Source organism: Mustela nivalis (genome assembly GCF_964662115.1).
Source record: "Mustela nivalis genome assembly, chromosome: 7".
In the NCBI taxonomy this organism is placed as follows: Eukaryota; Metazoa; Chordata; class Mammalia; order Carnivora; family Mustelidae; genus Mustela; species Mustela nivalis.
Window position 1 is genome coordinate 56,727,830 of NC_139026.1, and position 15,815 is coordinate 56,743,644.

At 37.7% G+C, this 15,815-nt stretch overlaps 1 protein-coding gene across 14 annotated transcripts in view; it reads right to left on the reverse strand.

The window, feature by feature from the left end:
• The window catches only part of GUCY2C (guanylate cyclase 2C), a 124,013-nt gene that overhangs the window by 44,284 nt on the left and 63,914 nt on the right, over window positions 1-15,815 (reverse strand). For all 14 annotated transcript variants that reach the window (XM_082742345.1, XM_082742349.1, XM_082742342.1 and 11 more), the window contains 7 exons: window positions 14,610-14,825; window positions 13,397-13,518; window positions 11,234-11,330; window positions 8,712-8,829; window positions 6,939-7,074; window positions 3,059-3,144; window positions 558-669 (listed from right to left, as the gene is read on the reverse strand). In XM_082742345.1, the coding sequence (XP_082598471.1) occupies window positions 558-669; window positions 3,059-3,144; window positions 6,939-7,074; window positions 8,712-8,829; window positions 11,234-11,330; window positions 13,397-13,518; window positions 14,610-14,825 (887 nt within the window). The remainder of the gene's footprint in view (window positions 1-557; window positions 670-3,058; window positions 3,145-6,938; window positions 7,075-8,711; window positions 8,830-11,233; window positions 11,331-13,396; window positions 13,519-14,609; window positions 14,826-15,815) is intronic.

Genomic DNA, 15,815 nt, shown 5'->3' on the forward strand with positions numbered 1-15,815 from the left:
AAATGGAATAAGTGGCATTAAGAATACATGTCTTGGCATGCCTAGGTGGCTCAGTGGGTTAAGCCTCTGCCTTCGGCTCAGGTCATGATCTCAGGGTCCTGGGATAAAGCCCCGCATCGGGCTCTCTGCTCAGCAGGGAGCCTGCTTTCCCCTCTCTCTCTGCCTGCCTCTCTGCCTACTTGTGATCTCTCTGTCAAATAAATAAATAAAATATTTACAAAAAAAAAAAAAGAAAGAATACATGTCTTTGTGTTCATTTTTCCAACTGTCAAGTTTAATTTTCTATAGGATAAATTTTGTTGGTAGGTAAGACATATATTAAAGAGAGGTATAGCTAAATTAGATTAGGGATATTTTTAGTATTTAATCAGAAAGGTAATATTCATTAGGCAGGGAAGTAAAGTCCACATTTTACAAACTTGGCAAATCTAATTTAGACAACAAACAAAACAAATGAAAACATAAAAGCACGTGCTAATTGCATAAACCATTGAAAGTACTTACCTTACCCTGAAAAGCAACTTCATGGAAACAAAATTCACTAAAGGATATCTTACCCTGGCCTGGGAGATCATTAGGAAGTTTGTGGTTCATCCAGATGAACATGGGGTTGTTAGCCACTGGGGTAGTCTTATTTATATGGGTGTCATAGCTCAAGAGAACCCTGTACTGTGTCAGGGCATGAAAAAGAAGAAGGATGAGCAGAAAAAGACATTTTAGAACGACTTCTGATGAGACGGTCTTGCCCAATGACACTTGAATTTCATAGTAACAATTTTCAGTGAAACAAAGTCATGTTTAGCAGCCAGGAGCTAGCTAGTTAGCAACCATTTATTAGTTCACAGCATGAAAGTAGAGTTAAGCTTCAGGTGGCTCAATTATTTTTGTTTCTTTATAATTATATGCTACTTTATGCTCAGACCAGTAACTCCTACTCAACATGGATTCCTTGGGTCTTTAGAGAACTAGTTCAAGTCTCTCATATTACAAAAAAGTTTAAATAGAGGCCAAAAGAAATTAAATAGTTAGCTCCAAGTCACAAGATAAGTGAAGTACCAATGTTTTTCACAATATTAAGTTGCTACTGAAAATAGTATCTTGAGAAAATGCACTACAGCTAAAATCCATTCATTATCCATTTTGGCAAATCAAGAGGCTCTGAAATAATTCACATTTAAATTTGTCAATTATATAATTTTCAAATATCTTCTATCCTTTTGCTCTAATGTGCTATCTTATAAGTGATACTAATTAGGTTTCCGAGATAAAAGTTTTCTTTTTCAGCAATCTGCTGATGGGATGTATTAGCACATCCTTTTATTGCTGCTGCATATAATGACCATTGTTCTAAATTCAACACCATTCCCTCAAAACTTCCTGTATAGAAGTTTTCCATCTTTAGAAATACACTTTTAACTTGTGAGCATGATCTGTAATTGCATATAATAAGTGAAGTAAATATCCTAATGTTAGAGGGCAGTACATTGATCTCTATTGAGACTTCCTCTGGATACAGAATAACTTATTTATATACCTGTGTTTTGAGAATGAATACCTGGTTTCCCTATATATACATATAATACAGCAGTTGATGGCATTAAATTATCAAAAACTTCAACTACATTTGCCTTCATTGAAAAATTCAGCTAGATTTTCCTTCAGACAGAATGAGTGCACAGAACATTTTTCATACTGAAGAGCAGTTATGAGGCTGATGTGGGATCTTTCTACATGCATTTGCTTCTCTCCAAGAGCATCATCCCAGACATAAATAACTCAAAGAAGAGCATAGTTCTCTTCATAGTTACTATAATAACAGGAGCATTGATGAGACTTTATTTTAAGGTATTCCCATGAAGTATATGTGAAATAGAGCATTAAATTCAAGGTTTTTATAGTAACTGAAAACTACGGAGTACTTTTCTAAAATGTTGCCCCCAAATTTCTGGTTTAACTTTCTCAATCTAGACATCTTCCCTCTAGCTTTCCATTACAGATATTTTTTAAGAAAGTGGGCCAGGGCACCTGGGTGGCTCAGTGGGTTAAGCCACTGCCTTCGGCTCAGGTCATGATCTCAGGGTCCTGGGATCAAGCCCTACATCGGGCTCTCTGCTCAGCAGGGAGCCTGCTTCCCCTCTCTCTCTGCCTGCCTCTCTGCCTACTGTATCTCTGTCTGTCAAATAAATAAATAAAATCTTAAAAAAAAATAAAGTGGGTCAATATATGCACTAAATATATGACTTAAAGATGTGATAATGATGACATCAGAAAATCACATGAAAAAATGAATAATTTTTTTCTCTTAGATTCCTAGTTATGTCAGGACATGATGTCTTAAAAAAAACTTTCTACTGACCATTTGGTTGGCAGAACAGGGGCTTTCATACTTTGTGATGGGCACAACTTTGGGTGACATAAAGACAGGTGTTTTATTTTTAAATTAAAAGCTGATTAGTCATCAACTATATGGCATATAAAAAGCCAAGCACTGGAGGCATACAGAAGTAAGACCCATTCCCTTTCTTTAAAGAACCTATATGTAGGTGAGGAGAAAAGAGATAATGTGAATAAGAGCATTACATCATAGGACTGTTTATATGTGTCAGAAAAATGCAGAATTAATGATTTTTATGAGTTCAGATGGAGAGAATAGAGAATGTTTCTTTGAAATTTTTATCTGTGGAAATGAATAAACAATTCTTAGGAGAGCACAGTCATCCTCTCTTTGGTATTCCATCAATAGTTTGGTCTTTATACCAATGTATTCTGGGTGGGTATTTTATATAGCCAATAGAGTGTAGACATTCTAAATAAGGTATGGGTCAAAATGTTTAAAGGATACAGTCCTAAGTAGGTCATAATTGTGACTGAAATAAATAACTTGCAGATTTTAAACACAACTTCTCTGATTCCTAAGTAGGTCATAATTGTGACTGAAATAAATAACTTGCAGATTTTAAACACAACTTCTCTGATTCCTTTGCTATAACTCGCCTTGTAGTTATCCTTCTTCATCTAGTCCCTTCACCCTAATTTCCTGAAAAGAAGTTAGACATACTTTGTTGGTTTCCACAGAAGTATACAGAAGCACCATAGTGTTGTCAATATCCCCACAGTCATCCAAAGTCACAGGACCTGCATGCCCTAGGGCAAAGTCAGAAAAAGCTGGAGTTATTTTTTGACTTTTTCACTGAAAAATGAGTTAGATCCTTACACAGTGTATAAAATAGGTTCAGACTACTCTATTTTACTGAAAAACTATGTTAGTGAGCTAATCAGAAGGAACATTCATTGGCTCTTGGTCCTGAGATCTCTGATGATATTTTTAAGAGACATGCTATTTAGTATTTAGTTAGAAGAGAACATTTTTGCATTGCAGTTAGGATGAAAATATAATCAGCCAAGTAAATCTACTTATTAGTGAAAAGTTTTTGCTAAGAATATTTACTGAACCAGTAAAAATTCTTCATTTACCATGTGATTTCTAGGATTATTAGAATCAAATTATTAGAATTCAAATATCTAGATTTCAACAAAAGTATCACAAGGCAGACAAAGAAACACGAAAGTGTTGCCCAATCAAAAGAAAAAGGAACAAACTATCCCTGAAAAAGACCTGACGGTGGATCTAATGGACAAAGGCTTTAAAACTGTCTTAAAGATGCTCAAAGAACTAAAAGAGGATGTACATAAAGTCAGGAAAATGATGTATGAACAAAAGGGAAATATTAACAAAGAGAAGGAAAACCTAAAAAGGAAACCCAGAGGAAATTCTAGAACTGAAAAAATACAATAGCTGAAATGAAAAACTCACTAGGGAGATTCAAAGGCAGATCTGAGCATGTAGAAGAAAGACTCAGTGAACTTAAAGATAGGACAATGGAAATTATCAAATCTGAGGAAGAGAAAAAAAAGTGAACACACCATATGCACTGTGGAAGTCGAAGAAGAAGAAGAAAAAAAGAAAAAGAAAGAAGAAGAAAGAAGAAAGAAGAAAGAAGAAGAAGAAGAAGAAGAAGAAGAAGAAGAAGAAAGGGAGAAAGGAGTAAATAGAATATCTCAAGAAATAGTGGCCAAAAATTCTCAAATTTGATAAAACAAACACTTTCATCCAAGCATTCTTTATCAAATGAATCTGTCAAAAATGAGGGGGAAAGTAAGACATTCTGAGATAAGCAAAAGCTGAGTTTGTAACCACCAGAACCTGCCCTGGGAGAAATGTTAAAGGTTGTCCTATAGAAGTGAAAGAACACTGGACAATAACTTGAAGCCAAACAAGGAAATAAAGATCTCAGTAAAGGCAGATACAGGGGCTGTTATAACATCTAGCATTAATACAACAATAGTCTTTAATTCCACTTTTTGCTTTCTATATGATTTAAGAGATGAATATGTTTTTAAAAACTACCACTATTGTAACTTTGGTTTATAACTCTACTTTTTTGATATAATTTAAGAGACTAGTGTTTAAAACATCATGAGTTTATATTTTTGGACACACACATATAAAGATGTAATTTTGCATCAATTTGCGTCAACATCAGAAGGAGGTGGGTATGGAAGTATTAAAGGAGTAGAGGTTTTGGATATTATTGAAGTTAAACTGGTATAAAGTCAAATTACAATGTAATAACCTTAGGGTGTTAACTATAATACCCACAGGAACTACAAAGAAAATGGTTGAAGAGTATAAACAACACAGTAAGACAGGAATTCAAACATTCCACTACAAAATAAATCAACTATATACAAATGAAGACAATAATGCAGAAAATCAGAGATAAAAAGCTCTAAGACAACAGACAACAAAGAGCAAAATGATAAAAGTAAATCTCCACTATCAGTAATTACTTTAAATATAAAATAGATTAAATTCTCCAATCAAGGATAGAGACTAGGCAATATCTTAAAAAAATAATTCTATATAATATCTATAAGAGATGCATTTTAGGGACACCTGGGTGGCTCATTTGGTTAAGCAGCTGCCTTCAGCTCAGGTCATGATCCCAGCGTCCTGGGATCGAGTCCCACATCAGGCTCCTTGCTCAGCGGGGAGCCTGCTTCTCCCTCTGCCTCTGCCTGCCATTCTGTCTGCCTGTGCTCGCTCTCTCTCCCTCTCTCTGATAAATAAATAAAATCTTTAAAAAAAAAAAAAAGAGATGCATTTTTGATTCAAAATCACAAATAGGATGAAAGAGAAAGGATGGAAAAGGATATTCTATGCAAATAATAATAAAGAGTGACAGAAACAGTAATATATTCATATGCTAATATCAAACCAACTAGACTTTGTACACACACAAAAAAAACCTACAAAGTATTTCTGCAGACAATTGGAGAAGATAAAAATAAATGGAAACCTCCATGTTTCCATTTTGCTCCATATTGTTGGAAGACAATATCATTAAGAAATCTGTATTATCCAAAGTAGTCTACAGATTTAATACAATCCCTGTCAAATAATGATTTTTTTCTTTTCTTTACGAAAAGCCATCTTAAAATTCATATGGAATCTCAAAAGACCCTAAACAGTCAAGATAATCTTGAAAAAGAAGAACAAAGCTGAAGGACTCACTTCTTAATTTCAGGACTTGCTACAAAACTACAGTAATCAAAACAGTATGGTACTAGCATAAAGTCAGATGTGTATACAAATGTAATAGAATACGATGTCCAGAAATCAACCCTTATATATACGGCCAGGTGATTTTCGCTAAGAGTGACAAGACCATTCACTGGGAGAAAAGAGAATCTTTAACAAATGGTGCTGGAAAAATTGGATATCCATATAGCTCAAAATGCATCCATGACCTAATTGTAAACCTACAAGTATAAAACTCTTAGAAGAAAACACAGAACAAAAGCTTTTTGACACTGGATTTGGCACTGATTTCTTGAATATGATACTAAAGGCACAAGCAACCAATGAAAAAATAGCCAAATTGGACTTTGTGAAGATGTAAAAACTTTGTGCATGAAGACATTATCAACAGGGTAAAAAGGCAACTCACAAAATAGAAGAAAATATTTGCAAATCATATATCTGATTAGCTATTCATACCCAGACAAAAGCCAAACAAGTCAACAAGTCAAAAGGGGGCAAAGTCTTGAAGAGAGATTTTCTAAAGAACATACACAAATGGCCTATAAGCACATGAACAGGTGCTTGATATCACTATTCAATAGTAATTAGGGAAAGGCAAATTAAAATTACAGGTTGAGTCTTTTTTTTCCCCAAGATTTTATTTATTTATTTGACAGACAGAGATCACAAGTAGGCAGAGAGGCAAGCAGAGAAAGAGGGAGAGAGGAAGGGAAGCAGGCTCCCTGCTTAGCAGAGAGCCCGATGTGGGGCTCGATCCCAGGACCCTGAGACCATGACTTGAGCTGAAGGCAGAGGCTTAACCCACTGAGCCACCCAGGCGCCCCTAAAATTACAGTAAGCAAACTTCAAACTCAGGAACACATGTTGGGAACTTTGGGGTAATATTGTTATGAGAGGTTTTGGTAGTTTGAGGGTAATACAGGGTCCCAGATCCCTAAAGGATAGAAAAGAGATATGGAAGGACCAAAATCAAACTGCAGAGATTTATCTTCTTGCTAGTCTCCAAGCACAGTCAGGACATCACTGTCCAAGATGACTTGTGATGAGTTTGTTCATAAGTACAAAGTCCAGGCCATATGCTCTTTCTTTAGTACTGAAAGGTTCTGAGATCCTGAAGCATAAACTGGGGTCCAGATATCAATAACAGCAACCCCCAAATGTTTGCAATGGTGTTTGTGTCCGAGTAAACTCAAAGATTTAGCTGTCAATCTATCTATGACCAAACCTCCTCTTTGCTTCCCAAAGTCCATCCATAAAGCCTGAATTTCTTCAGCTTTCTGCAGAAAGTGTTAAGTTTTGTTGCTGTTGTTGTCTGCTCTTAGGAAACCAGTACCTTCAAAAGTGAGGTTCCTGAAAGCCTGAGCAAATTTGGGGGTGGTAATAGCTTCTCCATTTTCAAGATATGTCTTCAGCACGTGTCCAAATAGCAAGATTCCATTCAAGTAGGCAAGAGCAAAGTTATTTTTTGCCTGAATGGGAAAGAAAAATCTTAAAATGAGTTCCCAAAAAGAGATTCTGGTCTTGAGCCTGGAGTAAAACATTCTTGGGGTCAGTAGAGTAACTGGAAAGGTAAAGGGATATTAGGAGAATGGTAGGGATGACATTAAAGAAGTCTTTTGGAAACTATGTCCTTGAGCCAGGGCTCTTTTATTAGCCCTGTGTCAAAATTCTGCCTTTCCTTGGCAATCAATAAAACTGGAACACTGTCTTTAGGGAAGTAACTAAAAGAAATGGTATTTTCTTCCCATGATCCTGAAATCTTTCATTTTAATGAGGAAGAACAGCATGAAGCACTGTCATAATTCTTGTGAGATTTTATATAGAAGAAATATTTGCTCATAGTGTAATAATGTTCTCACATAAAGTAAAAGAGAACAACAGTAAAAACAACTTTTGCCCTTCAGCACCCTGAATGGGGCAGGAAGGGAGTTGACTGGATAATATCATTGAATTTGCTTTGAAGACAGTTCTCAACAGTTGCATGGTGGTTATCATAGAGTTGGGCTGGAGATTAAAAGTCTTATGCCCCTGAGACCAAGTGAATTCTGTCAGCTTGGGCATTTTAGACTGCTCACCTGTGAAGAATCACACTTTTGCCAGAGCCTAGCAGCTGGGCAAGTGATATTGGACTATTACACTCAGAAGTATATTTGTTAGAAATATAAAAAGAAAAAAAAGAAAACGTCTCTCATTGGTTTCAATGTCTTTTGCTGAAATCATCTTTTCATGAAACCAAAAGAATCCAGTTAAGATCCAACCCCAGAGGTGGTTTCAGCTCCTAATTTTGGCAGGGCTGTAAAACAGAGGGTTTAGAACTGCTAGTCCAGGAAAAAACTGTGAGACTCCCCATGTTACCCAACTTCCCCTATAGCTCTTTGGGCCTGGCCTGTGGCTTGCCATCTCAAGGTTGTTGATGGTCCTCAGTATCTTTTTCTCTTCCTTTCTCTTCCCAGTCCAAACCTGCTCTCAACTGACACTGAGGGCAGAATATATCTGATGAAGGTGCAGTGACTGACAAGGCCCAAGTCGGTATTAGGGTCAGGGGCTCCTGCATTATAATAAGGTGGCCAGGATTTAAAGTCCAGTTAGAGGTTCTTTTTTCTAGGATAAATGCTACACCAGATGAGATGCTAGACTCTGCTGGACAAATTCACACAATGGTCAGCTTAATTATAATAGGGGACAATGTCTCAACCTAGGAGTACCTACCTCTAAAGGTATAACTTTGACATTCCTGACAGCAGAAAGTTGCTTTAGGGTGTAAAGAACGTCATTTTTTTTTTTTTTTTTTAAAAACACTGTTTAGTTTCTACCCTCCTTCAATTAGCAGGATTTCTTCCTGTCTTCCCACAGTGTCACTTCCATTCTGATGTAACAATTGTTATAATTGTTGTGTTGGTCCAGAGCCCAGCACAGTGACCTAAGGTAAAAGCTTTAATATCAGTAATCTTGCACATAGTTGATCTCAGTTAAAATTTGTTGAGTGAATGGGAGTAAAAAAAAAAAAAAAAAAAAAAAAAAAATTGCTACTTTAGAATTTGGGTCTTACATAGGAGAATAATATCTTACCCTTGACAAAGAAAAGAGTAGTACTCATGAAACCTACCTGTGATAAACCCCTGGAGAAAGAGCTAATGGAGGTGAAATTCCCAGGAGGCAATGTCAGGACAAGGACATTCTTCATATAGTCAGGGGCTGTGACATTTTCCGTGAAGTAATGGTTACTGTAATAAAAAACAAGTTCCTCATGAAAACTAGGTTCCTCCAAAAATCATACAGAGTTTCTACAACTCCCACAAACTATAGCATCAGCCTTGAAATAGTTGAAAACATTTTTTTTTTCTGGTATCCTGGACAACTGTCTACCTCCCCAGAAAGGGTTACTGATGTATGATGTGCTAGGCTGGGTCAGAGGGCTGTGCTTGCTTCACACCCACAAGTGGGAAGGAAGATCAGAACACAGAGACTTCTTTGAGGGAGGTTTTTTGGGCTCTGGACATGTGAGCTAGTGCTTGCTTTCAAGGCTTACTGACTTTTAGTTTATATGTGGAAACTTTCTTTTATGTGCTCATAATACTTTAGATATACTGGGACAGGATACAGAGAAATTTTATGAATTAAATTTATGGTGAAACATGAGCATGAAAAGACTAAACATTTTCTCTAATGCTGTAAGCTCTTTGACGTTAGAGTATTGGTTGTGTATCCCCAATCCCAGGCAATAGTTGGCCCACCATGGACTGTCAATACGGTCTAAGATTGTGCTGTAATTCTAAACTTTCAAATCATTTGAGTGTTTTAATATGCAAGAATCTGACATGTTTGAACTTCTGTAATAGGATAACCATCATTTACTATGCAAACAATAGGTGAACACATCTATGCTCTGGGGACGAGGTTGAGTATTTTGCTCATATTATCACATCTAATCCTAAAAGCCCTCCTATGAAGTGGGCCTCTTTATTCTCATTTTACAAGAGAAGTTTTAATCTCAAGATTCTAAATAATACCCAAGAGTCAAATGAACTCCAGATAGACAGTTTTAAAAAAAAATTGTTTAACTGAGGTGTGATTTTGGGAAACCCAAGAAATAAATTAATCAACTGTCCAGAAAAAAAAATAAAGAGTCAAATGAACTGAAGTGTGAGAATTAGAATTTGAAACCCAGTTAATGTCAACTTTCAAATGAATCTTCCCCAAACATAGCCAGGTGTCCTTCGAGAACAGTGACAAACGGATGCCAACACTTTGTCAGCTGGTTGAGGATTTGCTAAAGGTAAGATTACACCAACCTGGCTACACCAAGGACTCCTTCCAGAGGGCAAAGCAACTACTGAAAGAAGCTGTCATTGTGACTGTAGGAATGAAATATCAATAACTTTGCCCTCTTTCCTGTATTTTGCAGCTACAGTTGATTGATTAGATTATCTTCATGAAAACTAGTAATCAAATAGACCTGCAGTTCCTATGCTTCATTCCTCTGTATGTACTGAGACAAGTACATACAGTGTGCGGGAGATGACTAGGCAAATATGGGAGATATCAGTGCAGTAACAGTGTCCAGTCTGAGTACAGACAGGTAATGATTAATGATGTGGTCAGATAAGTGAGGTCATACGATCTAATTAATGGGGCAAGGGGCACAGGTGCACCAGAGACACCTTCTATAAACTTACTCTGACTCAGACACTAACTATCTTGGCATGGTTTGTGGGCTTTCCAACCATATTAGAAGATGAGTGGTAAAATATAACACTGTTAATTATACTCAAATTTAAAAAATAAAAATTGAAATATAAGTAAAAGAAAAATGAAAGAAAGAGAAAAAATGAAGAAAGGAATGAACAAACGAAAAAAGGAAGGGGTTTGTATTCTCCAGAACTTTCTCTCCTTAGTTCCAGAGAATTACAGAGGATAAAATCACCACTGTGGCTGTACCACAGAGGGCGAAAAAGCAAATTCATTTTTTTTTGAAGATTTTATTTCTTTATTTGACAGAGAGATAGAGAGAGAGTATACAAGTAGACAAAGTGGCAGGCAGAGGGAGAAGAAGAAGCAGGCTCCACGCTGAGCAGGGAGACTGATGTGGGGCTCGATCCCAGAACCCCAGGATCATGACCTGAACCGAAGGCAGACGCTTAACCAATTGAGCCACCCAGGTGCCCCAACAGCAAACTCATTTAACTAGAACTTTCTTCTTACCAAAGGTGGCAAAAAAAAAAATCATCTAGGATCAAAGGTCTAAATTAGCAATAGAAGGCAGAGATATGGTCCACATTCTCAAAAATAATGCTACTGGGTTATTAGTTGATTTATCACTGCCTGGAAAAATACCTTACAATCAGGCTGGAGACCAGGGTCTGTGTAGATGAATGGACATGTGGGTTTAATGGGTCATTACACTTCTGTTTTAGACATGATAGTGATGTCAAAGGTATAGATGCCTGCTAAGGCTACAGTTAATTAAATCAAAATGACGGCGTGTTGAAAGAATAAAACACTGATTAAAATATTATCATACTGAACCCCATGAGAGTCTGTGAGAAACAAGAGAAAAGAGAATGCATCTTCTGGAAATCCTGGGAGTCTTTCTGAAAAGAGAAGAGTTCTTTCCCATATTGTACCTACTTGAATAGATCCACTAGAATAATGACAATGTCTTCAGCCACTGCCCGGTCCCCCTTGAGGTTGCCAATGATGTCTGGTGAACCACACATAACAATCACTGGAGGAGAGAGAAAAAGACAGAGAGGGAAATACACAACGGTCTATATACAAATAGGTGGGAACCAGTTACCTGAATCTGAACCCAGTATGTCCATGCTACATTTATGTTTTAAGATTAATATCAATTCTTCAATTACTGTCTTCCGATTTTTGTTTTGTTTTGTTTACAGGTGTAGAGTCAGAGTAGAGCTGTAAAGGATCTTAAAGAGAATCCTCTGGTCCATTCCCTTAATTTTATCGATTTAAGGAGACTGGAAGCCAAGATGTCAGAGGGTTAAAAATGAGTCGATGGCAGAGCTCTAATTGTCAAGTTTATGAATCTGGTTCAGTGTTTATTCCATTTTACCAGGTTGGACTAGTTATAAAAACTATTTCATTGATAAGTGAAGTGCACCTCAGCAACTGTGAAAAAGATAAAGTTGAGTGAATGAGAGAACTTACGTAGGGCTCCTAAGCAACTTTCTTTGGGCTTTGTTTATAGCTGTTGCTGCTGCTGCTACTGCTTCTTTTTCTTCTTTTTTAAAGATTTTATTTATTTATTTATTTGACAGAGAGAGAGAGAGAGAGAGACAGTGAGAGAGGGGACACAAGCAGGGGGAGATGGAGAGGGAGAAGCAGGCTTCCAACTGAGCAGGAAGCCCGACATGGGGCTCAATCCCAGCACTCTGGGATCATGACCTGAGCCGAAGGCAGATGCTTAATTGACTGAGCCACCCAGGCACCCCTGTTTATAGCTTCTTAACTCAGTCTTAGGGATTCAGTGTTAGAGTCCAATCTGATTCTGTGAGCTTTACCACTCTTTGCCACCAGATTTCCTGAATGCGTGAAAGAGGAGTTGGGGGACACTTCACTGGAACTTTTTATTTTATTTATTTATTTTTAAAATTTTATTTATTTATTTATCTGAGAGAGAGAGTGAGTTTTACCACTCTTTGCCACAGATTTCCCCAATGTGTGACTATGAGAAAGAGGAATTGGGGGACACTTATCTGGATCTTTTTATTTTTTTTTTAATTTTAAAAAGATTTTATTTATTTATTTGAGAGAGAGAGAGAGTGAGAGAGAGCATGAGAGGGGAGAAGGTCAGAGGGAGAAGCAGACTCCCCACAGAGCTGGGAGCTGGATGAGGGAGTTGATCCTGGGACTCTGGGATCATGACCTGAGCTGAAGGCTGTGGTTTAACCAACTGAGCCACCCATGTACCCACTGGATCTTTTTATATACTATATTGTCTAGTTGAATTGTAAACACCTTAGGGACATGAATACTTCTTTTAAGGGGCATTTATGCTTCTTTTCCCCCCACATCTTGGCAATGTTTTGTACATGGAATTTTCTTTTTTGTTGTTGCTACTGTTGTTGTACATGGAAGATTCTCAATATGGCAAAAGCTTAATAATGACAGCAGATAATGATTGGAGTCATACTAGGAATTCCCAGTGCTTGCCAAGCAAGCACCTTCCCTTGTAGGAAAGGTCCGCAATTGATTCCTTTGCTCCTGATATATTCTTATTTGTAAAGATAATTCTTGGAAAGTGAAACAAAGTAAGGATGATTTTATCCCACATTTGACCTGTAACTGGGAGATCCCTGGGCCCATAAGTACAGGGACAGAGGAAAGTGAGATGATCTGCTAACCTTGTAATTTTAATTGAGGCCAGATATCAATAAACATCTCCTCTTGGTCATCATGGGACCAGGGTTCAGAATATGTGAGGATTAGTCACAAATCCAATAACAGATGGCACTGAGGTCAACGTAAAAAGCAGTTTATTGATGGTGGGTCACGATGTCATTTTGGCTTATAAAGGCTAGGCTTTCATTATTACTTTCACATTATATTTAATTACCTTCCTCCTTTCTCTCATAGGATAAGGTTTTAATCAACAGGAGGAACAGTATGGTGGAGTTGCAGGCAACTCGAGATCTCCTCAAGTGAACAAAATATATGGAGGTAATGACGGCAGCATTATTATCTACAGTGGTAAATCTGTCAAAACCACTCAAAAAACTTCAGTAGTTGTGAGGAAGAAGTTGGCAAAAAATTATTTCCATGTCTCCTTACCATTGCTTTTCCGGTTCTGGTTCGTTAAGATATCCTGAAACTGGTCATTTCCCCTCAGAATTTCCTTGAAGCTGAGTTCCTGAGAAAAATAGGACACTCCAGCCTCCAGAGCATTGAGGTACCTACGCAGATAAAAGACAAACTCTAAGAAACCAGCTTAGTTTCTTCATGGCCTCAAATGTTGTTTGCTCATGGCTTACAGATCTCTCCTGGAACTTGTTCATCTAAAATTCATTCACTATCAACACAACAGATGATATACAATATGGTATCAATGGTCTGGATTGCGGACATGTAGTTTAGTAAAAGTATAGGAGAAGTTTTAGGGAATCTTCATGTATCTATACAAATGGTAGATATTTGGCAGGTCCCTTATAATGGTTTCCTGCTATGTGCAGGAGGAAGGCGGCTCTGCTCTATAAACCCCATTATCACAGACAAGTTGAAACCCATTGAGTCTATAGTATGAAAATTCAGAGTTGATAGAAATCTTTTATCCTCCCAGGGAAATGGACTTTCCTGGGTTCTAAGTTCACCCCAAAGTTTCTAGGACAAGGCCTTAGGGTTGGTTCTTGCCATTCCCTAGATGTATGTTCACAGTGGTACCCTTAGTCTTTTGCATTCTTGGGTGGAAAGAGTGCGGAGCTAAGCAGCAGCCTGGTGGTGCTATGGTAATCCAACCACAAGATTCTCTCTGCCACCTCTGCTAGAGCTGTGTGAATCTAGTAATTTTATTTTAGCCATGGTGCCCAATGTCCCGTTCTCCTTCTGCCCCACTCGGTCCTCTGAGAAACTATGCAAAAACTATTTCTAACCAGTGGTAAGTATTGGCAGATGCATATTCTCTGGTATTGTATCTTGGACTATAATGCCTCTCTGGTATTGTATCTGGTATTGTATCTGGTTTTCATGGTCCTTATGTGCAAAATGGAGGTCATAATACTTATTCTCTTTTCTCTAGAGGATTTACTGTAGGGAGTCCACAAACGTAATGTGAACGAACATACTTAGAAAAGCAGTGTTGCAAATATCATACATGCTAGTTACATTTATAGTTTCCTTTGACCCCTTTGCTTTCATGTGTGTAAGAAAGTGGGCTAGTGTCCATTCCCTGTGCTTTTATAGATGGAAGGAGCATCTGATAATAACCAGCCAGGATTCTGTGGCTTCTCTCCACAGCAAGGGCCAGAAGCATATTAAAGGTCTTGCTTACCAGAAGCAGTCCTCGGTCTCGGTGCCATTCTTGAAAACATATGCAGTGTTCCAGGAAAAATCTTTGAATGGCAAATGATTGGCCTTCCAAAAGTTAACCAAGAAGTACAACAGCTTCCTAGCTGGAGACATCAGCCTGGTTAAAGTCTCTTTATAGTCACATGACAAGCCAAAACTCCCAGCTGAAATCATGGGATAGGTCAAATCTGTGTCAAGGCTATGCCAAGAGGTAAAAAAGAATGTCAGGATTAACATAAGCAGCACAAATACGGTTCTTCTTTAACCTGTTTCAGCCTGTGATTGGTAATAAATGGTAAGAATAAAATAGGGTCTTCAAGCAGCTTTCTCCCTTAAAGAGGTGTCCCTCCCACACAGGTAGATTTTAAAACAATATTTATCAAGCAATGTATTGTGTTTTAAGAAACTCTGGGTATTTTCATGTATACAGGGTGGCGTGGTTACTTCAATTTATTCTGAAACGAGTTGTCATAACATCTAGGCTGGGACATATGCCTTTGAAGAGCAGGGCTAAGGAACCAGAGCATGGCCATCACAACCACCACAGATATTCTAAAACCCAAAAATTGTCCTCCATATTTCTCCCTCTATGCATTGCCTCACATCTGGCTCTTCTTCGGACTACTTTGAGAAACACATCACCTGATGACTTCACAATTTCCCTTCCCTGTTTAATACATGGATCTTCTTGTGGTTCTTACTCACCCATTGGGTTCTGGATTAAATATCTCTTTACCCATGAGAACGTTTCACTGATACCTGAAGTGGGTATGTGTTTAATATCTATCTCTTCCACTAGACTGTAAGCTCCATGAAGGCGGAGATCATGGCTAGCTTGTTCACTTCCATATCTCCAGTCCTTTGGGGTCCTATGTAGGCCCTCAATGCACACTTGATAAAGGAAGCAAAGCAATATCCCCTTTTCCATCTTGGGCCTTGCACTGAAGGGTTTCACTTGGTGTCCTGCTTGCATCTCAGACTCCCCATGTTCACAGTCAAAAAGACCTTTTATTTTTATTTCTCAAAACTGCTTTTTATCTTTATTTCCCTATATCTTTTAGTGTTTTTTGTCTGCCTTCCATCCCTCATTCCAATATCCAGTTGTCAAATGCTATTGATTCTACCCTTAAATATCTTTAAAGACCATCCTTTTCTTTCCATGTCAACTGCTTTCATGCTAGTTCTGCCC